The sequence below is a fragment of the Microtus oregoni genome, unplaced genomic scaffold, assembly GCF_018167655.1.
Source record: "Microtus oregoni isolate MIOR12 unplaced genomic scaffold, Mior012 000015F_ref0000493, whole genome shotgun sequence".
NCBI lineage: Eukaryota > Metazoa > Chordata > Mammalia > Rodentia > Cricetidae > Microtus > Microtus oregoni.
Genome location: NW_024543074.1, coordinates 38343949 through 38368531, shown reverse-complemented (window position 1 = coordinate 38368531; position 24583 = coordinate 38343949). Strand labels below are relative to the sequence as shown.

The 24583-nt window shown below is 42.4% G+C and overlaps 1 protein-coding gene and 1 pseudogene across 2 annotated transcripts; both read right to left on the bottom strand.

Annotated features, from left to right (window-relative positions):
• Window positions 1–742: 742 nt before the first annotated feature.
• Cops3 (COP9 signalosome subunit 3) lies at window positions 743–22939 on the bottom strand. Of its 2 annotated transcripts, XM_041664573.1 has the most exons (12): window positions 22790–22939; window positions 19227–19356; window positions 16296–16408; window positions 16150–16199; window positions 14024–14116; window positions 11932–12111; window positions 10468–10608; window positions 8301–8474; window positions 4997–5083; window positions 2818–2931; window positions 1358–1438; window positions 743–1057 (listed from the first exon to the last, which is right to left on the bottom strand). In XM_041664573.1, the coding sequence occupies exons 1-12, from the start codon at window positions 22842–22844 to the stop codon at window positions 1004–1006; spliced, it is 1272 nt and encodes a 423-aa protein (XP_041520507.1). In that variant the 5' UTR covers window positions 22845–22939; the 3' UTR covers window positions 743–1003. The 2 variants fall into 2 exon arrangements, with proteins under 2 accessions (XP_041520507.1, XP_041520508.1); XM_041664574.1 differs by lacking the exons at window positions 19227–19356; window positions 22790–22939 and having other exon boundaries at window positions 14024–14184; window positions 16296–16348.
• Window positions 10859–11004, bottom strand: LOC121457220 (annotated as a pseudogene).
• Window positions 22940–24583: the final 1644 nt, after the last annotated feature.

The window sequence follows — 24583 nt, the reverse complement described above, 5'->3', positions numbered from 1 at the left end:
CTCTGTAGAGTTCCTGAAGATGTTCCAAGAAGAAAAGGGGCTATTTGAATGATTCCGTGGGTAAAGGCACTGGCAATCAACAATCTGAGTTCATTCCCCAGAACCCACAAGGTAGAAGGAGAATAACTCTCCCAAATACATACACATACAAAATAAAATATAATTTAAAAAAATTATAAAAGGGAGAAAGCCTCAAGATGGCACACCAGGGGTAGAAGGCTGAAGAACCAACACAGCATCTCACAGTTCCCAAGCCACTGCCACCAAAACACAGGAAATTCTAATGTTTAGTATAGCTCCCACTTACTTTCCCAACTGATTATTTCTATTCACAATTAATGTATCATTAAAACCTTTGCAGTAGCTGGGCTATGGTAGCACACGCCCTTAATCCCAGCACTCAAGAGGCAGAGGCAGACGGATCTTTTGAGTTTGAGGCCAGCCTGGTCTACAGAGAGAGTTCCAAGAGAGCCAGGGCGGCTACATAGAAAAACCCTGTCTTGAAAAACCAAAACCAAAGCCAGGCTGTGGTGTTGCACGCCTTTAATCTCAGCACTCAGGAGGCAGAGGCAGGTAGATCTCTGAGTTCGAGGCCAGCATGATCTACACAGCGAGTTCCAGCAGGTCCCAAAGCTACAGAGAAACCCTATCTTGAAAACAAAAACAAAAAACCAAAACCAACCAAACCCTTTGCAGAGGCGGGGGAAACTGATAGAAAGCACATATTATAACATTCAAGGGATTAGAACAAAAAAGTAACTTTAATGTAATAACAATAATCTGAGGATAAATAAATCCACAACAGACTCTAAAGTTTGATATTATTTTTTCTTTCTTTGCAGACTGGTTTTCTGAAAGCAATAGGGCTGAAGATGTTAAAACTGAATTTCTGAATGTCCATCCAGGTGGAACCGGCGTGGGACTGGCATGGTACTTCCTGCTGCCCTCTTCACACTCGCCAGGCCAAGGTGACAATTCTGTTAACTCAGGATGGGCGTTAGTTTCAAGAGTAACTGGAGGGCTTGTTTCCTGAATCATCTTCTTGTGAGCCCATACTCTGTGAGGGGAAGGCAAATCGGTGTGCTTGTGATCAGCTATCATAGGACTCTTGTGGAGGCAGGCATGCCGGCTACTTAGCCTGTCTCTCTTGCAGGAAAGCCACCCTGCATCAGGCAACGTGGGCCTTCCCTAGCCACACTCACAGGCAGGTCCTGACATATCTTACCAAGCACCTCTGTGAATTATGGGTACTAGTTTTTAACAACAGTGAACAACTGTTTAATAAATAAAACCAAGTTCTTAATGTGGTAATATCCCTCCTCCCCCACCTGTTTCCAAAGAGGAGAACCCTATTTACCTTCTGAACAAACTGGGGATTCACCGTGATCTCCTGGTCCATGGCCTTCAGCCGCTCATCCAGCTCTATGCACTTTAGCATCTGTGCAAGAGTCATATATAAGCATGGTTAGCTATAACTGCCTATTAGTAGAGGGCTAGAGACTCACAGTCACCAATCTGAAACCCCTCAGCTAAGAGGTTCTGAAGTCAAAATATCTGGATCCAAAAAGTAAATACACATACTATATACTACCCAATACCCCAGAGTTGAAACAATACCTGCAGTCAAACCCATTAACATCTTCCTCACTGAAACCGATTTTACACACACACACGCACTTATTTAGTGTGTATTTGTGTACACATGTAAGCATAAGCTCATATGCAAGGGTGCATATGTGGAGGTCAGAGGAAAACATGCAGGTGTCAGGCTCTCTCCTTCTACCATGTAGGTGCCAGGAACTGAACTCAAATGGTCAGGCTTGGTGGCATAAGCCTTTACCCCCATCCTGCTGGTCCCAAACTAAGATAATATTTTAGGTGACATTGATAGCCATGAATTATAAAAAAAAAGTAATAAAGTTCTACTTTCTACTATGTGTTAATTTTTTAGGATTCCTGTTTTTTTTTTTTAAAATATGTATGAGTACTCAGTGCACTAAGTGAACCATGTTTACACAGTACCTGCAGAGGTAAAAAGAAAGCATCAGACCCCCTAAAGTTGGGATTACAGATGGTTGCAAGCTGCCTTATGGGTGCTGGGAACAAAACCCAGGTCCCGTATGAGTAGCCAGTGCTCTTAACCTCTGAGCAATCTCTTCAGCCCTATCCTGGGAATTTTGTTGTTGGATCTGTTGTTTTCAGACAGTCTTCCTATGTAGTCCAGATTGGTTTCAGACTTACAATCATCTGCCGCCCAAGCACCAGGATAAAGGAACAGGCAGCCATGCAGAGCCAGCTTTAATTTATACAATGTGATTTCACTCATTTCCTTCCTCCAAGGTAAGAGCACGGTCCAGATGAACCAACTCATTCCAAATCAACCTTCAAGAGCAGCAGGCCTCACACACAAGGCAGCCTATGACTGTGTACCATGTTGCTAACACGGTACCGCTCCTCTAGAAGTCCAGGGTATTGTTGCTGCTGACATGGGAGAGGCCTTCGGGTTTCCCATCTCAACGTCCACAGAAACAAGTCCACACACTGCAGTCAGGCACAGGTTAAACGGTAGATCCCTGGAATGTTTTTGGAGTTACAAGTAGGTTTTGGCAATCTACTTGAGAAATCTAACCTACCATTTAGTATAGTCATCCAATCAATCGAGAGGAGTGTCCAGCGGTCATTTTGAGATTAACATTGTAGGAGCTGTTTCTACTGGCTGGGAACTGCCTATAAAAGATTATCCTGGAGCACAGGAGCATTTCCAACACAGCAACTCCATCACCTATCAAAAATGCCCAAACCAAGCAACATGCTTACCTCTTGATCAATGTTATGAAGCATGGCTGGGTTATTATATTTTTCAGGATTATCATGGAAACTGACCATACCATCCTTTTGATTGATACTTGCAAAAATTTCCCCATCTTCTATCTAAAAAAGAAAGAAAAAGAAGGAGACCACCAAAGTTTAGACCTGACACAGAATATACAGAGATGTAGTGATATAACCAAAGGTCCAAAACAATGCATAAACCTTCCTGTGTCACCCAGACACACACCTCAAACTTGTGATCCTTCTGTCTCAGACTCTGGGATCTAGGATCATAGGCCTGGCTACTTAAGGAAAGTCACAAAAGCAGTAGCAAACAGAAGTCCTGATGGCTATTCTGATCCCTAAAAATTGCTCCACAGTATTTGTTTTGTTTTCAGATAAGGTATCATTCTATAGGCCGGGCTGACTGCAACCCACCACCCATCAGGAAACCCTCTATAGCTACATCACATAGCAATCCTCCTGCTTTAAGCTCCTGACTGCTAGGATTACAGCAAGAGCCACTGTGCCCAGCTTTCCAGTCTGATTACTATTTGGCCCACTTGTGAGCAATGGAACCAAACTGCTAAAATGACCTTTTTCCTTGAAAGGGACAGTAGATGTGAGGTTAACGTGACAGTAGTTCCAGCCCAGAGCATATTAATTAGAATTCAGAGTTCTCTAACAACAGACGTTATTGCAGACTCAAATTTTATCTGGGCTGTGTTTCACCACAACAGTACTTTCTGTAACAACCAGAATAGAAAATGACCTAAATGGCCACATAGTTAGAATGTAAGGGCACAGTATAATACTACAGCCTGAAAACAGATCAACTACAAATACTACAACACATGGTTCTTGCAAAGCAGGCATTACACACTTTTTTGTTTAAAGCTTGAAACAAACTCAACTGAAGAAGCTGTTGGAAGCTGGAACATCACTGAACTAGGGATAGGGCTGGAAGCTGATGGTTATGTTCTGTCCCTTTATGGACATCTTCATCTTTTAAAAAATGTGTGTAGTGGAGGCTGGAGCAATGGTTCAGTGGTTAAGAGCACTGGTTGTTCTTCCAGAGAACCCAAGTTCAATACGCAGCATCCACAAGATGGCTCACAACAGTCTAGAACTCCAGTCTGGAGGGATCCAAAGCCCTCTTCCAGGGGCACTGGAGGCACATGGTGCACAGACACACATGCAGACAAACCACCCTCACATAAATTTTAAAAGAGAAAATGTGTGCAGTGGAAAGCCCATTTAAGTGTACCTTTAGGTACATTACTAGTAAAATGGTAGCTTAAGAACCCTGCCTCACCAGCCTGTCATTAAGGGCTACTAAATCTTTCTTTAAAGGTTTGTTTTATGTGTATATGTCTGTGTAAGTGTGTACTAAAAGCCAGCTAGAGTTACAGGTAGTTATGAGGTGCCAGACATGAGTGCTGAGAACTGAACCGAGATCTTCCAGAAGAGCAACAACCGCTCTAAACCGTTGAACCACACCTCTTAACCTTAAACCTTTCTGCTTTAAGCTGGTTGCCAAGTGTGACGGTCTGTCCTAGCGCTTTGTCAGTGCTACTGCACGCGGAGTCAGACTGATGCTGCCCACAAGGAGGAATGGGACTCAACTCAGAATGGAAGTTAACAACGCCAGAGCACACTGATTCAGCTACTATTTTTTTGGGCAAAACTTTCTTGATGTTGAGGGTGTTTCAGCATACTACTTATAGTCAAATGATGCTCTCACAGATCAGCTGACAGTACTGTTTTGTCTACAGGGTGACTATTTGGAGAGCAGAAATGTTAGGAAGTAAGGCCTAGTGGGGGTTCCTGGAGTGTATCTTTGAAGGGGATTGTGGAACCCCATTCTTTTTCTTCTGGCTTGCTCCTTACATATGTTCCTATCATGATGTGCCACCCTCACCAAAGCCCAGACCAATGAGAACATCTCATGCTGGACCCAAATGTGGGCTATAGCATGTTCTTCCCTCTATAAAGTTACTTGTCTCATACACTTCCCTACAGCAGTGCAGCCACGGCTAGGAAATGTGACTGTAAGGAAACAGACCAGAACGTAACAGTGGTTGATTTGGAATATCCACTTTTTTAAAACCCCATTTTTCCCATAATGAACACCCACTGCTTTTAAGAACAAAAATCCACTAGTTAGAACTTTTAACACACTTACCATGTGGAGAACGTATTTTTCTGCCTCCTGAGGTCCAGACAATTGTACACGACTCGCCATATCTTGTAACGATAGTGTTAAAAAGGTCTGGAAGTCAGAAGTAAATTAATCACATATAGAAATGAAAAAATAAATATGTACTGACGTATTCCGCATTATTTTCATTGCTTTATAAGATAAATTTTCCTTTGTGAAAATGACTTGAGACTCACTGACTAAGGTGCCATTGCCAACCTGACAGCCTGAGTTCAGTCCCAACACCCCTGGCAGGAGATAGCTGGGTCCCATGTGCTGTTCTCCACACGCTCTCCACCCACGTGCACAGGTACATACACACACACACACACACACACATACACAAAAAAAAAAAAGGTTAATTTTTAAAAATAACTTGGCCGGGCGGTGGTGGCACATGCCTTCCATCTCAGCACTCAGTAGACAGAGACAGGAGAATATCTGTGAGTTTGAGGCCATGGTCTACAGAGTGAGTTTCAGGACAGCCAGGGCTACAGAGAAACCCTGTCTCGAAAAACAAACAAAACAAAGAACCAAAAAAATAATAAAAAATAACTTGAAATTAACGAAGCCAGTGATCTCAGCTGTCTCTCTCTAAGAGTTAATGAGAAACAGTTAATTTCCTATACACGAGTAGCACTTTTAGAAGTAAGAAAAAAGTCAAGTCTCCGAAGGCAGAAATAAGAACAAGGGCTATGCAAATGTGGAAAAGGAAATCAAAGGGACATTTTCATAGGAAAATGCTCATTCTAACATCATTAGGAAAACCTAAGTAAAACTATACTAAGGCTGCATTTTTCCACTGGGCTAGTAGGAGAGGGCCGGCAGTATCTGTGATACAGGCTTAGGCTGCCATGGGAAGAAGCTCAGGACATGCTGAGGGAAAGAAGGGGAGAGAGTGGCAAACTCATTATTATAAGTAATTGTATTCACAAACACACAGAGAAGAGACAGAAGAGGAATCTAAAATCTAATGTCCAGTCAGGCATGTTTAAACACACCTTTACTCCCACACTCAGGAGGATGAGACAGGTGGAATTCTGTGAGTTCAAGGCTAGCCTGGTCTCTTTAGCAAGTTCTAGGCCAGAGACGGATACACAGTAAGGCCTGTCTCAAAAACAAAACAACCAACCAACTAATGTCCAGACATAGCGAGAGAAAAGTAACCCCTCTCTGACGGGTGTGGCAGATAAACCCCATTCAACAATTCCTGTACCTTGGGACAGAGGCACAGGCTTCCATCACTAACATGGTCTATCTACTGAGGCCTCTATGACAGCTTCTTTCTGATTTTCTATTAAAAATGAGGCTTTCTTAACTAGAAACTCCTTTCTCTTTTCTGCTGTCAGAGATGTACCCGCCTCACTTTATAGTGGTCCCCTCTAGATGCCCTGAAGGGTGCTCATGAACTCAGTATTTATGACCTGCCACGAACTGGCACATGAAGGAACCAGGACACAATCAGTTAGGAGACACGTCTCAGCTCTGGCCCCACAACTTTAAGATCCTCCTTATTTGATCAAATTTCTTTCTTAAAATTTTTATTTTTCCTTTGTGTGCTTATTTTGTTCCAGATTATCCTATCTTAACTAGAAAACATTTTACTATGCTGCTACTTCAAAAGTACAAGCAATGCCTGCATATATTAGACTGATTTCTTTCTCTGCTTTGAGACAGGGTTTCACTATGTAGCCCCGGCTAGCCTTGAACTCAAGATCTGCTTACCTCTGCCTTCCAAGTGCTGGGGTCACAGGTATGTGCACCATACACAGCCATATTTGGTTTAAACTCTTTTGCTTAGGTGACAGGCTACATCTGCTTCTGAACTTTCATGAGTTGCTTTTCTTCGTCACATTCTTCATTTTCCTCTTACAAATTAACTTCTTACCAATTCTCTGCTGACTTCTTTAAGTCAAGAAGTTATCGCCATTCTTTCTAGTGTCTAGACTATGGAGAGGAATCCTCCTGCTTAAGTGACAGCTCCTTAATCCCTTGTCACCTCCAGACCTGTGGCTCCAATGGCCTGTTCACCTCCACTTGCCCAATTCCCCACTCTTCTTCTTTTGCATGCACCATCACTTCCTGCTGCCGGGCATCCTAGCTACAGTCTGATTTCGCTCCTACAACTTTTCCTACCACTGATGATGCAGGCAGAGTTGGAGAATGGGACCCCATCAGCTTACCAGCTGTCACTGAAAGGCTGTGAGCAGACCCAAGAGTCAAGTGCTATTTAAGTTTCTCTTAGTAAAATTACCATTACTTGCAGCATACACTTTTTTAAAAATATATTTTTATTTTATGTGCATTTCTGTTTTGCTTGCATATATGTAGTGTGAAGGTGCCAGGTCCCCTGAAATTGGAGTTACAAACAGTGGTGAGCTGCAGTGTGGGTGCTGGGTTAACCTGGGTCCTTTGAAAGAATAACCAGTGCTCTTAATCACTAAACCATCTCATCTCTCCAGTCCCAGCATACACTTTTTTAGCAGTGTATTTAAATTTAAATTTATATGCTTCTCTTCACAGTTCAAACACTTAAAGAGCATATTTTTTTCTTCTTCTTTTCCCCTTAAGTCTCGCTATGCTGTTCAGGCTGGCCTCACGAAGTCCCCCCTCATCAGTCTTCTTAAGTAGCTAGGACTACACACACATACCATTAGACCCAGGAGGCATTTCTTAACATCAGAAAGCTTGAACACAAAAATTAAGGTTAGGACACAGTAGACCATACCTGTAACTCTAGCACTCTGGAGTTTAAGGCAGGAGGATCATGAGTTTAAGGCCCACTTGGGCAACATAGCAAAATCCTATCTAAAGAAATAAAAAGTTCCGTACATCCTATGACCTAACCACGTGTGGCTCATCTAACCCTGGCCTAAATGATAATGTCAACCTTCTCAAGCCTAAGCAGAGATCAGCACAGCCTGAGAAGTTCAAGGCCAGCGATCGCTAGCCACCCGCCATTCCCACTTGGAACTGATGACCCCTTCAGGGCTACCGTATCGCCTACCTTTCTTCCTCTTCACCTGCTCCTCTTCTCAAATACCCTGATCGCCTACCTTTCTTCCTCTTCACCTGCTCCTCTTCTCAAATACCCTGCTCTAGCCCTGAAAAGACCAAAAGGTATCAATCAAACTCTTTCTAAGAACCCAGCTGCAACAGATTCTCTCTTAGTGTAAAATCCTGCCACACTTTATCCTGTACCTGCTTCCTCTGTGCTGAAAAGGGAAAGAAAAGGAAACCAGGTCCAAGGACAACCAGAGCCACCACCAGGGGAAAGCACTTGCCTCACCTTTGTTAGCCTCTGAATGTTCTTCTTATAGAGAGATGACAGGCACTGCTTCACCAGGCCCATGTTGTTGTCTCGAGTAAAAGTTTCACTGTGCTTGTTCACCAGGTTCCGGAGCTCAGACGGGTTATTGGTTGAGTAAACTTGTGCTAACTCATGGTACGCGTTGCTGAGCGGCTAAAGGTTTGGGGTGAGAATGAAACGACAGCGTATGTTTTGAGAACACACAGTGCACACTGTCATGAAGGTTCACTTTAAAACAAATGCCTGTTCTTTAAGACCAAGGACAGAAATCCACTAAGGAGTAATTTATTACTAATAATTTATGAAGACCCACATCTTTTTGCTACCAGTGGTTATACTTTTTGTACTGGTAAGTTAAATGAGAAAAATGAAGGCAAAATCTTCATTATTCCAAACTACTTCTAATTCTAACTTAACGCCCCCTACTAGGCACAATGGAACATTCACTCAGGAACTGGGCAAGAACGTGGAAGGGTCCGAGCACCACCACCAGACAGAAAGTGACTCAAATGCACCTCTGATTGGTCTTGTTCTCACATTGTTAGTTACTAATTCTTAGGAGTAGAGCCCTTGAGCTATGAAGACAATCACTTTACAAAAGGCATTTCTCTAACAGCAGGTCTGCTGTATGCTCAGGGACCACATGGCGCTCTGAGTACGGCTGCCCTAAAAGGAACCCACCCACCACTTTCCCATGGTGCACTTCCCCTTTGAGAGCACAAGGCAGTCAGAGTCTTGATAGTCCAAAGGAGCTCTCGGGCAAAGAGCAGGTAGTCATTTGTCAACAAGTCAGCATACTATCAGACTGATGTCCCTAAAATTGAGGGTCTTTTTTGTTACTTTTTTGAGACAGGGTCTCTTTATGGAGCACTATCTGTCCTGAACTCTCTATGTAGACCAGGCTGGCCTCAAATTCGCAGAGATTCACCTGCTTCTGCCTCCTGAATGCTAGGATTACAGATGTGCACTACCATGCCCAGCTTTAAAATCCTGAGTGTTATGATAGTGGCATTATTACCAAAAGCACTGCAATCTTATAACTCTTTGTGACGGCTCAATTTAAAAAGAAGTCATAGCCAGGCAGTGGTGGGGCACTCCTTTAATACCAGCACTTGGGAAGCAGAGGCAGGTGGATCTCTGAGTTCAAGGCCAGCCTGGTCTACAGAGTTCCAGGAAAGTCAAGACTACACAGAGAAACCCTGTCTCCAAAAAAACAAATAACAAAAAAGGAAAGACAGAAGGAAAGAAAAAGAGTCATGAGCATATGGTTTTTATTTATTTATTTTTTAATATTTATTTATTATGTATACAATATTCTGTCTGTGTGTATGCGTGAAGGACAGAAGAGTGCACCAGACCTCATCACAGATGGTTGTGAGCCACCATGTGGTTGCTGGGAATTGAACTCAGGACCTTTGGAAGAGCAGGCAATGCTCTTAACCTCTGAGCCATCTCTCCAGCCCCCTTTTATTTATTTTTGTAGCGCTGGAGATTGAACCTAAGGTCTTGAGCATGCTACAGGCCTGAGCTATGTCCCCAGACCACATGTATATTTTTGTGCATGTGCCGAAATGAAGGCCAGAAACCCATCTTAAGAGTGATTTCTCAGGAGCTGTCCACTTGTTTTATAACACAAAATGTCTCACAAAGATCCGAGATTCGCCTAAGGTCAGTGAGCCCCAGGATCCACTTGGTTTTGCCTTATTCAATTTTTAACATGGGTTCTAGGAATAAACTCATGCAAAGCACTTTATCAACTAAGCTATCTCCCCAGCTCTCTTTCTATATGCACTTAAAACAAACGAACAAACAACAAAAAGCACTATTTTTTTTTTCAACCCTTGTCCCAAAGTCTGGCTGTCAGGGAGAACTGGAACAATGGGGCAGTTAAGTAGAGCTGCAGTGAGATACCCAGCATTTGAATAAACTAAAGTTCAATCAAATCACAACTACATTCTCAGTATTTCGACTAAAATGTAATAAAGAAATACAACATACAAATCCACCCTCCATAAGAGCTTAAATACCTATAGTCTAAGTATAGAGCAAGGCCTGAAAAGAGGCTTTACAAGACTGTATTGTTACAATGTCTTTACAAACAAATTAATATAGAATGTAAGAAAATCACTTTTATTTGTAAACTTACCTTAATAAATCTACCCACAATTTGAGACGTGTATTTAGGCAGCTGCTGTACTTTGCCAAGTAATATCAAAGACACTAAAATATACTTTTTATAGGATTCCAACATGATATGGCTGACTGCCATGGCAGGAGTAGTAATGGCCTGAGCAAGAGAAGAATGGGTAGTGTGAGGAGATGGCACAAGGGAGAGGGAATATGTACCTCTTCAATTATGTAATGATGAAATCCAAATGTCCATTTTTATTAAGATAGTTTTATTACTATTTATCAAAGGGCACATCTGTGAGTGGCTCTCTTCCCACCACGTGGGCACTTGGCCCACACCCCAGTCAGGAGGATGGGCAAATGCCTTTACCTGTTGAACCCTTATTTTCTTTCAAGTATTTTTAAAACAGGGGAGGGTGTGAACAGTCCCCTACTACCTCAAATTATGCAGCTGAGTCCTGCATTTGGAGAAATCGCATAGGTCAGTGCATCCCAAGTGCAATAGAGAAGCTTCACCCTGGGAAAGCCACCTTGATCATGCCAGGTTAAATATATAACACTTTTGTTTGTTTTTGAGATAGACACTTGCTATATAGCCCATGGGTGTCCTGGAACTCAAGAAGTGCCTACTGCGCTCCTGTGTATATCAGCATTCATGGTTTGTGGCAACTTTATTGATATATAACTCAGAGCACAAAATTTACACCTTTGAAGTATATAATTCAGTGGTTTCCACTACATTTACTAGGTTGCAATACTATTACCATTACCTAATTCCAGACTATTTCAATCCTTCAAAAAAAAAAAAAAAACAAACGAACAAACAAACAACCCCCCCCCCCCCAATTCATAAGTCATTGTTCACTTTCCTCCACAACCTCAGGCAACCATACTCTATTTTGTCTCTGGACTTGTCTTCTCTGGACACGTGTATAAATATGTGATCTTCTGTGACTGACTTCTTTACCTTAAAAAGTGTTCCAATTTTGAGACCAGTACCTCCCTTCTTTATGTGGTCAAATGAGTCCAAGATGCGGATCTTTAGCTGATGAATATTTTGTGTTGTTCCTATCTTTTGGTTTTACATGTTTTTATGTGGACGGTGTTTTTTATTTATCTTGAATATATTCTTAGGAACAAAACTGCTGCGTTTCATACTTAATATTGTAATTGTTCTCATGTTTGTTTTTTAGTGTTAGGGTTCAGCCCAGGACCTTGAATTTATAAGCAAGGCACTCTTCCATGAAATTGTGCCTTTAGAGCCTAAGATTTATCTTAACTGCCAAACTCTTTCCCAAAATGCCTGCCATTCTACAATCCTGCCCACAAGTATGAGGGTTCTAAATCCCGAATCCTTGCTAACACTCTTACTATCTTTCTAGTCCTTGGCTTTCCTAGTATGTAGGAACCAGTAACACTCTGGGACTGTTTTCATCACACATGTTCAGAACGGTATCACAGGCTTTAGAAAACTGATTACCTGCTCATAAAAGTAGAGTGCTCTTTCAAAGTTCTTCAGCCCCGTATAGATCATCCCTCCATAATAATAGTAGCACAGAAAGTGTTTTGCATCATAAGCTCCATTCTCTTTACAGATGTCCATCATATCCACATCAAGATATGGAAGGGCAGGTTTAAAGCACTTTGCTAGTAAACAAAGCTATAAAGAAATTTATGTTAAATCATTTTAAATTTCACTATGGCAAATTTAGAAGAAAAATCAGATTCCAAAATTCTACAATAATACTATTTTGCTTTACAGCTAATTAATGACACATTAACACACTGTTTCATTTTCTTAATCTTCCTGAATAAAAAAGAATTTCTTGATGGGTGTGGTCATTCACACCTGTAATCCTCCACACTCAGGAGGCTGAAGAACTGCTGTAAATTCAAGGCCAGGCTGGGCTACAAAGTAAGATTCCATCAAAAAAAGAAAAAAAAAATGGTATAGGAGGTTCTTCTGTTTGTGTGTTACTTTCATTGGTTGAATAAAGAGACTGCCTTGGCCTTTTGATAGGGCAGCCCTTAAGTGGGTGGAGTAGACAGAACAGAAGAAGGGAAGTGTGGCAGATGCCATGAATCTCCGGCCTGAGACGGATGTAGGTTAGAATCTTGCCGGTAAGCCACAGTCACGTGGTGATACACAGATTTAATAGAAATGGGTTAATCAAGATATGAGAGTTAACCAATAAGAGGCTAGAGCTAATGGGCCAGGCAGTAATTTAATTAATACAATTTCTGTGTGATTATTTTGGGGTTAAGCTAGCCAGGCGGCGGGATGTGGCCCCCTCCTCCTTACTACAGAAAAAGATAAAAACAAATAATGAATTAAAAATAAGAACACTAAGGTAGAACAAACCACAGATGAATTGAAAATCATTATCAGGTGTAGGTCAGTACCCACCCACTCACCACGCATGAGTTTCTGGATGAGTGAACAGTTGTGCCTATTTTCAATTCACTGGACTAGTGAAACAAAAACAGACCAGTATCGCCTTTAATCACTCAGTAGGCGGAGGCAGGTGCATCTCTGAATTCAAGGCCAGCCTGGGCTACAGAGAAAGCTCCAGGACACCCAGAGCTAGAGAGAGAAACCCTGTCTCAAAAAAACAAAACAAAAACAAAAAAAAACCCAAGTGTGCAAATACAAAAAGCAAGCACACAAGAAAAGCAGTGTATCTCAAATAATGGCAACAGCAGAGACGTCTGCAGACTCACTGAGCAACCCACTTCCAAAAATTAGACATAACCAGTATTGTGCACACCTTAATCCCAGTATTTGGAGGCAGATGCAGGCAATCTCTGAGTTTGAGGCTAGCCTGGTCTACATAATGAGTTCCAGGACACTAGAGCTTATGTAGAGAGGCCATGCCTCAAAATAAATAAATAAATAAATAAATAAATCCCAAAACAACAATAATCAAATCAAATAAAAATAGATATATGCTATCCCTGTCACAAAAGCACTTTGAAAATTAAAGACGTAAAAAAAAAAAAAAATGAACATGTGTCGGAGATACTCCACACCACAAAACCTTCTACAGTCTAGTTCCATTGCAGCCTACTCAGATTACAGAATGCTGTGTAGCCTAATACAGATCAGATTCATCTCCAAGATGCATTACATAGGAAAAAGCGAGACACAGAAGTCCAGGCATTACTGGGATTTGTAGACTTTTTAAGAAAAAGTGTGCATATACACTTGCTTGCGTGTGTGAAGTATCGCTAGAAGAAATACACAAGAAAGTACTAAGAAAGTTTTCCCTAAAGAGAACTGTGGCAAAGAGACCATCATACATCCTTCCTTTTGGGGAGTCTTTTGGACTTGGAGGTACTTAGCATAAGATAAATAAATAATATAATGTTTTAAGATATAAAACATCGCTTATGTTTTTATTCTTAAATTTGATAATTTATTGAACAGAAAATTACTTAAATTTTAAAAAATGCAATAACTATTATGATGACCCTATTCGTAACCCCGTCTCCATATCTCAACCCCTATAACACATTCTCCACCCGGCAGCCTCACACCAGTGATAAGCACGAATCACGTCACTGCTGTGTACCTGGCAGAGATCGGCATGTACTGAGGTCAGCTGGTTTGTATTCATCTGCATCTTGTCGATTGCTTGCTTAAGGATGCCAATTCCTCGAAGGGGCTGTCAGAAATGACATCTCTTTCAGATAAGTTCTCAAAGTTGGCAGCACATTGGATCTTATGTTGTCACTTACAAATAAAAAACAACACTAATTGATAGGTTCCTTACATAGCAATAAGGTTTCCATATTATGTCAGGAAATGTCTGCCTCTATTCTGTCAGAAAGTGTTTTGATACGTTTCTTGGAATACTTAGATAATTTCAATATCATATTTTAAATCAAACTTTTTTTTTCTTTTACAGTGAGTATCAGTAATAAACTGTATTCCTTTCTTGAGGGTAGGGATATAGCTCAGTTGGTAAAGTTCTTGCCATGGAAGTATCAGGATCTGAGTTCAATCCCCAGAACCTATGAAAAGCTGGAGGTGGCAGTACAAACCCAGAATATAGCACCCAAGAGCCAGAGATTGTAGGATCTCTCCGGCTTGCTAGCTTGCCAGTCCAGTCAGAGGGCCCTAAATCCGTGAAAGACTGTCTCAGAAAACAAGATAGAGAGTGAATGAAGAAGACATCCAATGTCAACCTGTGACGTCCATACACACGGGCATGTGCATACACATGTACACTAGAGTACTGTCCTAATAGTTAAACAAAGGGAACTTTCCTGCATCATTCACCACAGATTCACTGTAACTAAGAAGCTAAGCTTGTGAATGATGGTGCTGGTACGTTTTTCACAAGGAGTATTAGTCCTAAAGACTGACTCTATAACCACGCATCATAAGCAGACTGTTACAAACAACAGTTCTCAGTCTCAAGCAAGGCACAACTCTCTGGTCAGAAGGTGAGGCTCTAAGATACTACATAAATTTATGGCTTTTTCAATAAAGAAGAGGCATGGTACCAGCTCTCCTCTCCTCTACCATTCAGTACCACCCACCCCCAAGATAGGAATCCTGTGTAGCCCAGATTAACCTTGAACTAGATAGGCAGCCAAGGATGACCTTGAATGCACAATCCTCCTGCCTCTACCTTCCAAGCGCTGGGACTACTAAATTTTGTTTGATTTTTTTTAAATGTGTATAGGTTTTCTTTCTGCATGTATGTCTATGAACCACACGAGTGTCTGGTGCCCTGGTGCCAGAAAAGGGTACTGGATGCCCTGGAACTGGAATTACATTCAGTTATAACTCCCATGCAGATGCTTAGAATCAAACCCAGTCCTCAGTCAGTTCTCTTAACTACTGAGTCATCTCTTTATCCCCACAGCTTCTAGCCAAACTGTTTAGTGCTCCTACAGAAAACCAAAGGCACCTTCTGTCTTCAGCCTCCTAGCTTTAAAGTTCATTTAAAATACATCCAAGTTATAATTTGTGTCAAAGGCAAAGAACAAGAACCATTCCAGGTGAAAACAAACTAAAGAAAAATAAGAGTATCAACCTACGCTCCGAGGTCTGAGGACATCAGCCATATATCTGGCCACATCTGGCCAGAATCTGTGGTTTCATGAGAGCACTTTCCTAACACCCATTTCAGACGCTGACCATCTTCATCGTGGTCCATGAGAAAGTCTAGAAAGCACCCACTGAAGGGTGTAAGATAAGGAATATCCACAACTGAATTCCCAATGGTGGTGCAGAATGAACACGTGCAGCAAATGCACTAATATCTAGAAATCTAAGAGAACATCAGAAGCCTTTATATTATCCTCTCAGCATTTTATAAGGTGAAAATCATAATTAAAGCTAAAAGGAAAAGCAAAAAATAGCATCATTATAATACAAAGAGCACTAATTGGTAGTTTTTAGGGTTTTTTTTTTCCTTCCTTTAGTACTGGGTATGGAGTCAAGGATCTCAGACATGCCAAGCAACAACTCTACCACTGAGCCACATCTCCAGGCCAGACTCACAGTTTCAAAAACAATTATCACCAGCAGTCACCTCCCTGGAGACATCACATCTAGCCAAGGGCTGCTCTCAAAGAATCACACATATTGGGATGTTTAGTACTGAACCTAGACTTTTACTATACAGGTTCATGAGCCAAACACACACTTTAACAAAACTAGGAATACTTGAACAACATTTCTTACCTGTTTTCTTTCCACAAGTGCATTTGTTAGCTGATGGCAAAGCCCAGCAACTAGATACAACAATAACAAAAACAATAACAAAATATTGAAAATATAAACACTGCAAACAGAAATACATTCAGAAAAGGAAAGTATTATTAGCTTACACGTATCTGTTGCATATCGAATGTGCTCGCCATTACAAGTACTAATGAAAAGCTGAACCTGTGAGAATAGTGTTTCAAAGTCAGGAACACTGGGCATTGAAAACTTCACAAACCTAAAATGGGGAGAGAAAGAACCAAGTTACCTTATATTTCATACAGTAAAGAACAGAAATAACTTAAGCCTGAAGTCCACTCTGCCTCTGTAAAATTAAGCACCACAGGGCTTGGAGAGATGGCTCAATGGTTAAAAGCACTTGCTACTCTTTTTTTTAAAAGATTTATTTATTATGTATATAGTGTTCTGCCTACATGTGTCCCTGCAAGCCAGTAAATGGCACCAGATCTCATTACGTAATTGGAAGTCACCATGTGGTTGATGGGAACTGAACTCAGAACCTCTGGAAGAGCAGTCAGTGTTCTTAACTGCTGAGCCATTTCTCCAGCCCCTCCTCTTACAGAGGACCAGTACCTACATGATACCTCATAATCATAACTTCATTTTTAGGGGATCTGATGGAATTTTCTGATCTCCATAGGCATCTAGAATGCAAGTGGCACACATATACACAAGCAGGTAAAACATTCATACAAAATAAAAAAATAAATATTTTTTTAAAAACAAGCTGGGCAGTGGTGGCACATTCCTTTAATCCCAGAACTTGGAAGTCATAGGCAGGTGGGTCTCTGAGTTTGAGGCCTGTCTGGTCTACAGAGTGAGTTCCAGGACAGCCGGGGCTACACAGAGAAACCCTGTCTTGAAAAACAAAAAACAAACAAATCAGTTGCTCAGGCTGTTGAAGTGCTCAGCAGGTAAAGGCACCTGTGGTCAAGTCTGACAGCCTGAATGTGATGCCCAGAGTGACATGGTGGAAGGAGGAACCAACTGTGGCAACTATACGTGGAGGACAGACATATGTGCCCCTCCTCCACACACGAAGAAAATAAAATGCACATAATATAGTTTTAAAAAATCTGTTGTTGCTTTTCCTGTTTTGGAGAGAATGTACTCAAGTAAGGCAAAGAGAGGATAGTGTAGTGGGAGGCTGAGGCAGCAGCTCAGGTTCACGTTGCCGTGGCCAGTTTAATACCCTTTCTACCTAGAATACTGGACGAACTAGCTAGTAGGCAAAATAAGAAAGAGGGGCAGACGTAACAGGAAGCACTAGATGACCCATCTTGAGTAACCAGGGAGATGGTCCACTGGTTGTCGTGAAACACACTTTCAGACAGGCTTGCAGAGAATTTCAGGAGAGAAAGCTGCCACCCTTAGGGCACTAAGCAAACTTCATGATCTCTTAAAACAATAACTATTGAAGTTAATTTCAAGAAAAATGATTGATTCACCTATACCTAAATTTTAGTTTGCATGCCTTCATTTATACAGTACTACTTAACGATGTCCCTTTATTCTTTGTAATTATAATGCCGGAACCATTTTCACAATTGTCAATGGAGCGCTGTGATTTCCTAATAAAAAGCAGCAGCTCAGCCGGGCGGTGGTGGCGCACGCCTTTAATCCCAGCACTTGGGAGGCAGAGGCAGGCAGATCTTTGTGAGTTCGAGGCCAGCCTGGTCTACAAGAGCTAGTTCCAGGACAGGCTCCAAAACCACAGAGAAACCCTGTCTCGAAAAACCAAAAAAAAAAAAAAAGCAGCAGCTCCAGGCTCGTAAGTGAAAGAATACAGACTTAAGCGAAGCTTCAGACACAAGCTCAGGGTTCTTTCCATACAATCTACATGTAACTAGCATATAGTGGTGAGACACATATAGCATCAAAATGTTTTCATGGTTGTAGGCATCAGCACTAGAGGGACTAAAGCAGGAAGATGGCGAGTTCAGGACCAGCCTGTACTGAAAACTGGTCAGTGAGATAGCTCAGTGGGTAAGGGTGCTTAAAGCCAAGGCTGAGGGCTGAGCTTGATCCCTGAAACCCACACACTAGCAAAGAACCAATTCCCACAAGTTGTCTCTAACCCTCTGAACATACATACATGTACTGTAAGCACACACAATTACCTGTAAAAAGTATGTTTTTCATACATCTTAAATATGTGCACTATTTGCTCTGAGAAAAAATACATCTCTTAAATTTTTTTTTAAAAAAATACATAATTCCTACTGTGACCGGGGCCAGATGTTTATTACTTTAAATGTTCCAACATCTCCATTTATATATGCAACAACAAAACAAATCCTGTGAGACACCATTACAAGGAACTCCAGTTACAATAGGTTTATGTCACTAACTGTAGTCCACCGTATCCTATTCTACCACTCTTCTTATTTTCTAAGTTAGAAAACGTGACTGTCTTGGGATCACATGAATAAAATACTGAGATAAATGCAAATTATAATGCCTACAGTTGTAAAAGCCAGTCCTTTTTTGTTTTGTTTTTGTTTTTTATTTTTTGAAACAGGGTTTCTCTAGCTTTGGAGCCTGTCCTGGAACTTGCTCTGTAGACCAGGTTGGCCTCGAACTCACAGAGATCCACCAGTCTCTGCCTCCCAAGAGCTGGGATTAAAGGCATGCGCCACCACTACCTGGCCTGCCAGTCATTTTTTAAAAGAAATTTTCAAGGGAGAAAATGGCTCAGAGGTTAAGAACACTTTCTGTTCCTGCAGAGGACCTTAGTTCAGTTCCCAACACCCATGTCAACGGGCTCACAGCTGCCTTTGACTCCAGCTCCTCTCCTGCCTTCTAAAGGCATCCCCCAACACACACACATAAATTTTTAAAAAATTTAAAGAAAATTTCAAATTTGTAAAAACACAAAGAGTTAAAATGATAAAACTGGAAGCTGGAAAGGTCACTCAGCAGTTAAGAGAACTTGCTTCTCTTGCAGAGCCTGGGTTAAAATAAAACACACACACACAAGAAAAAGTGCAGACTGTAACAAGCACAAAACTATAAAAGAAAAAAATGCCCCTTACAGAACAGCAAGGACACCCAAGGAGTGTTCCTGAACATCTAGAGCCCCAAGCACAGTGTCCAAGTGAGACAAGTTCTTCGCAAGGAGTTCTCCACTCTTGTTGATCAACTCACAGAGCTGAGTCATTTGCCCTGCAAAACAAAACACGAGCATTTTCAGTTAGGGTACTAACCAAACTAAAGAACTCTAACCAAACTTCCTCCTAAAAGCTAAAGTGCTTAAAGATTATTATTATTATTATTGGTTATTTGGGACAAGATTTACCTTGAACTCCACCTAACTCTGTCTCCTGAGTGTCGGGATTAAAGGCATGCACCTTAAAGAGGCTTTGTTATGTCTTCCTATACTTCATGAAGGGCCAGAACAAACAACTTGCCCATGCCTCAAAACTCAAATTGTCAGAGAAAACACTTTCCAGTTCCCTCTGGTATCCAGAAAGCACCTCTGGTCCCCAAACCAGAAGTACCATGCTACTGTCACTACCTCTCCTACAACCAAAGAGTACTTAATTTAATTCCCTAAATCCCTCAGCTCCACTCCTTTCCCTTCCGTATCTGAATTCTAATCTTATCATTTCTTGTAGGGAAACAGACATCATCTAAATGCTATGCCTACTTAGATCTTTATTCCAAATTCTACTTATTGTGTAAATTCAGTCAAATTACACCAAAGGCTTTAAGAAATCCAAACATGCCTTTAATCCCAATACTTGGGAGGCAGAGACAGGTGGATCTCTGGGATCTCTGTGAGTGTGAGGCTTTCCAGGTCTACAGAGTAAGTTCCAGGACAGTCAGAGCTACACAGAGAAACCCTATCTCAAAAAAGAAAAAAAAGAAAGAAAAGAAAAATCCAAACACTTCAGCTCAACTTCCAGAGTCAACTTAGTAACTGGTCTCTGCAATTTCTCTAGCCATGCTCCTACTGTTCCTTCAACCCCATTCTACAGTCACACCAAGCCAAGAAAATCAATAGTCCACATTCTCTCCTCTTTGTGCTTCTATACCTACTGTCTTCCATTGCTACCCAGCTTACTTCCCATTCCACTGTCAGCTTAGGCCATCTCTGAGCTCACACCATATTCCATTCCCCAAGACTAAACTGACTACCTGTCCTCTCTGTGCTCTCACTGAACTACAAGGGATTGTGGTGGCCAGATAATTCAAAGTAAACACAATGTACAGGACAATGATACTTCTCTGCTTTGAGAATAAAGCAGTGTTATAGTGCAGTTGGGTGTGATGACATGTCTTTAATCCAAGCACTCAGGAGGCAAAGGCAGGTGGGTCTCTGTTAATTTCAGGTCAGTCAGGATTATATAGTGAGATCCGCCTCCAAAACAAACAAAAACATAAGTGTGTGTTTAGAGACAGCATGCTTATAATACAGAATATAATACAGAAACCTCTACTCTCCATTCAGATTCTATACAGCAGTCACCCTTATCTTTCCTCAGAAGCAACTCAGTGTTACCAATGAATGCCCTACATATCCTTGTAGAGATAGTACACATGTATAGGAATGCTTGCCTGTTAGGAAAAATTATTTTAAGGTGTGTTTATACTACATTTGTTTAACTCTGTGAAGGTGTGATTCTTTGCCTGTCTAAAACACCTGATGGTCTAATAAAGAGCTGGACAGCCAATAGCGAGGCAGGAGCAAGGAGAGAGGCGGGGCTGACAGGCAACAAGGAGAGGAAGACCCCAGGGGTCAGCCACCCAACTACACAGCAAGTCATGAAGAAGTAAGATATACAGAAGAAAAGGAAAAAGCACAGAAGCAAAAGGTACACAGGATAATTTAAGGCAAGCTGGCCAGAAACAAGCCAAACTAAGGCCGGGCATTCATGAGGAAGAATAAGCCTGTGTGTGATTTACTTGGGAGCTGGGTGGCGGCCCCCCCAAAGCAAGAGTAAGACATCATACAATACTTTGCCCAATGATGCATGCAGTTTTTCTCTTTATTCACACAGATGTTTGTGTCATGTACACTATTAAGCATCTTTTCCATTAATGAATGATGCCCTCAGATTCCTTTACAGTTTCTAAAAAGTAAATGCACTTTTCTTTCTATAGCTGCATAGGAGGCCGTTTGTACGGCTGTGCTACACTTAACTTTATTCTTTTTCCAAGACAGGGTTTCTCTGTTTAACTAGCTGTCCTGGAACTCACTCTGTAGACCAGGCTGGCCTCAAACTCAAGAGATCCTCCTGCTTCTGCCTCCCGAGTGCTGGGATTAAAAGTGTGCTTCACCACCAACTGGCTGGTGTATGTAATTTTAATTGTACGTATGTGTGTCTGTATTTGGGTATGTGCACCTAAGTGAAGGTGCCCAAGGAGAACTGAAGCGGGTACTGGGTTTTGGGTGCCCTGGAGCTGATGTTACAAGCGCTGCAAGTTCACTAACAACGCTAGGAACTGAACTCGGGTTCTCTGAAGGGTAGTTAGTGTTCTCCAGTCCCGCTTAATTAACTTGCTCATTTAGAGATGGGGTCTCACTGTGTAGCGCTAACTAGCCTTGAACTTGAGATCCACCTACCCTGCCCCCACACTGCTGCCCGGGACTAAAGTAGCACACTGCCACCACGCTCCCACTTCACTTTTAGTCTTTGTGCGGTATGGATGGATGCTATATTTAAAATACAAAGCACAGATACGTAACTGGCTTGTGGGCTTAATTCCAGCAACGCTAAAAGGAAAATGAGAATTACTATTTATTATGAATGGTTCCATACATATCATTTAAAACTTATAACAGCACCCCCGGCACAAACGGAGATAGGAGTCCAACCTCACAGAAATTTCCAGGATATTTCAACAACAGCTTGTAAGCCGTACTTATTATAGCCCATGAGAAGCACTGTCTCGAGCATTTTTATTTGCTCTCTCCACTCAATTCCCTCAACTCTATTAAGGAGAGATCATATTTTTCTTAAGATCATGTATGTTCAAGTGATGGGATGAATGAACCAGACAGTATGTAAATTGAAGGAAAAATAAAGTAACAATTCTACGCCCTAGAAATGGAGTCCGACAAGCGAGAGCTCCCTTGCAGTTCGGCACGACCAAAATAGGAGCGGAGGATTCCGAGCGTGCTCTGCTGGCCAGCCAAGGCCCAAGCCTCCGAGCCAAGGAGCCCAGAAAGGATTCCCCTCCAGCTGCTCCAGAGGCCTGGACAGGGTGGCCAGATCGGCAGGACCGACAGGGCGCTAGGCCAATCACCGAAAAGAAAGGATGGGCAAGGGACCAATGGGTGCTCCGGAATGCCCAGAGCGGAAGTCACGCCCCTAAAACTGTCAAGCGGCGCACGGTGGAAGGGGCCCGAAAGCCAGGGGGAGGGGAGGACCGGGGGGAGGGGAAAGAAAGTCCCCAGAGCTCGAGATTGGGGAAGGCGCCGGCGGGGACGACAGCGCCCGACAGTACGAGGAGTGCAGTTCGCCGCCGTGCGCCCCAACCCTAGGTACCGAGGCCCGAGCAGGCCCAGGAGGAAGGGCTAGAGCTAAGGGCCGTCCCAGCATCCGCACCGGCGCCACGGCACGCAGGCCCAGCCCTGCACCACAGGCCTTACCTTGAGCTGAGAGCTGTCGGACACTGTTCACGAACTGCTCCAGGGCGGACGCCATGTTTCCCCGCTGGTGGCCCAAGCCGCAGAGGTGGCTCGCGCGGGAAAAGGCGGCCGCTCTAGGAGGAGGGGCCCCTCGACCCACCAAAGCCTGGAGAAAGACACGTCACTTCCGCCGGCTAAGCTCCGCGAGATCTCACCTGGCTGAGGAACCCCGCCCTCCTGTCTCCATGGAAACAGTTCCGCTAGTCGCCGTTAGTTACTTTCCCTCACTCGCCTCTCGTGCCGGGTACTCGTGAAATCTCATCTAGCATTAAGTGGAAATAATAAGAAAGGAAGGAACATTTGGGCCCAGTTTTGCTAAAAATGGCCAAACATTTTTCACCTAACTACATAGGTCCGATACAGCTTCATTGTCACTTCCGGGAGGTTTTTTTCTATGAGGACTTAGGCTGGAATTAATTGGACTGGGTTTAGAACCGTTTTTAACCACTTAGCAGCTGTGTGATTGAGTGGCTAGCTTGTCTCTTGGTTTCCTACTCGTAAGAATCTCACGAAGTGTTTTTTAAAAAGCCAGAGAGTGAGAGATGGCTCAGTGGATAACGATGCTTGCTACCAAGCCTGATTGATGTTGTCTAGGGGGTGCAAGAACGGCTTCTTTTCTCTGCCAATTAAGTGTTACTAATGAAACAGTCTGCCTCCATCTTAGGCTTAAAATGCCACCTCATGGGAAAGACTAAGTTCATTCCTCTTTATGATTAAACCTCTTTCTCAAGGATTGGGCTATTCCCCACCTTAATTACAAATGGTTCTGTACTGCCTGTTCCAAGAGAGGACAACCATGCCTCTGTTTAGAAAAGTTTATAACCATCCTGCAACCCTACCTTTGTGTCAAAAGGTTACGACTGCCTTGTTAGACCACCTTGAAATCCTCTTTGCAATCATGTCTTTCAAGATCTTGTCAGGACTAACTTGTTATGCGTATGTTCTGCTCCTGTAACCCTGCCTAATTTTGCCAGCCAATTCCCCATTTGGAAAGCCTCTACTTGTGGGCTTATAAAAACCTTGTCTTCCTCACATCCAACGCTGACCTCTTGAACCCTAACTTAGGAGAGGCAGCCCATGTCCATGAATAAAAAAGCTGTTGTCGGGCTGGAAAGATGGCTCAGAGGGTAAGAGCACTGGCTGCCCTTCCAAGGGTCCTGAGTTCAATTCCCAGCAACCACATGGTGGCTCACAGCCATCTGTAATGAGACCTGGTGCGGGGGGCTGGAGAGATGGCTCAGAGGTTAAGAGCATTCCCTACTCTTCCAAAGGTCCTGAGTTCAATTCCCAGCAACCACATGGTGGCTCACAACCATCTGTAATGAGGTCTGGTGCCCTCTTCTGGCCTTCAGGCATACATACAGATAGACTATTGTATACATAATAAATAAATACATAAAAAAAAAAAGAAATGGAAGGAGACCTGGTGCGTTCCTTGCCAGCAGTACCTTGTATGCTTAATAAATAAATAAATCTTAAAAAAAAAAAGCTATTGTCTCAAGATGACTCTGCCTTCCTAGAGATGGTCCCTTAGCCAGGTTGTTGCAAGATTCTCCTACAGAGGCAGGTCACTAAGATTCTCCTACAGAGGCAGGTCACTAAGGCCATCTGCCAGGAAGCAGCATTTATTTGTGCTGGCACTAGCTACTAGCTCAGCAGGTTCACATTCAAAGACCGAGCCCCGAGTATATAACCTTCCTTAAAAAAAAAAAAAAAGATGTATTTATTATTATGTATACAGTGTTCTGCCTGCAT

Bases quoted from the DNA above. Each gene is read 5' to 3' on its own strand.
- Cops3 (XM_041664573.1), bottom strand. From the start codon at position 22,844: ATGGCGTCCGCCCTGGAGCAGTTCGTGAACAGTGTCCGACAGCTCTCA. The intron at 10,609-11,931 runs GTAATCAGTTTT...TCTCTTGCTCAG, and splicing joins CACTCTACTTTTATGAGCAG to GCCATTACTACTCCTGCCAT. The intron at 2,932-4,996 runs GTAAGTGTGTTA...TTTCTTTTTTAG, and splicing joins AAAAATACGTTCTCCACATG to ATAGAAGATGGGGAAATTTT.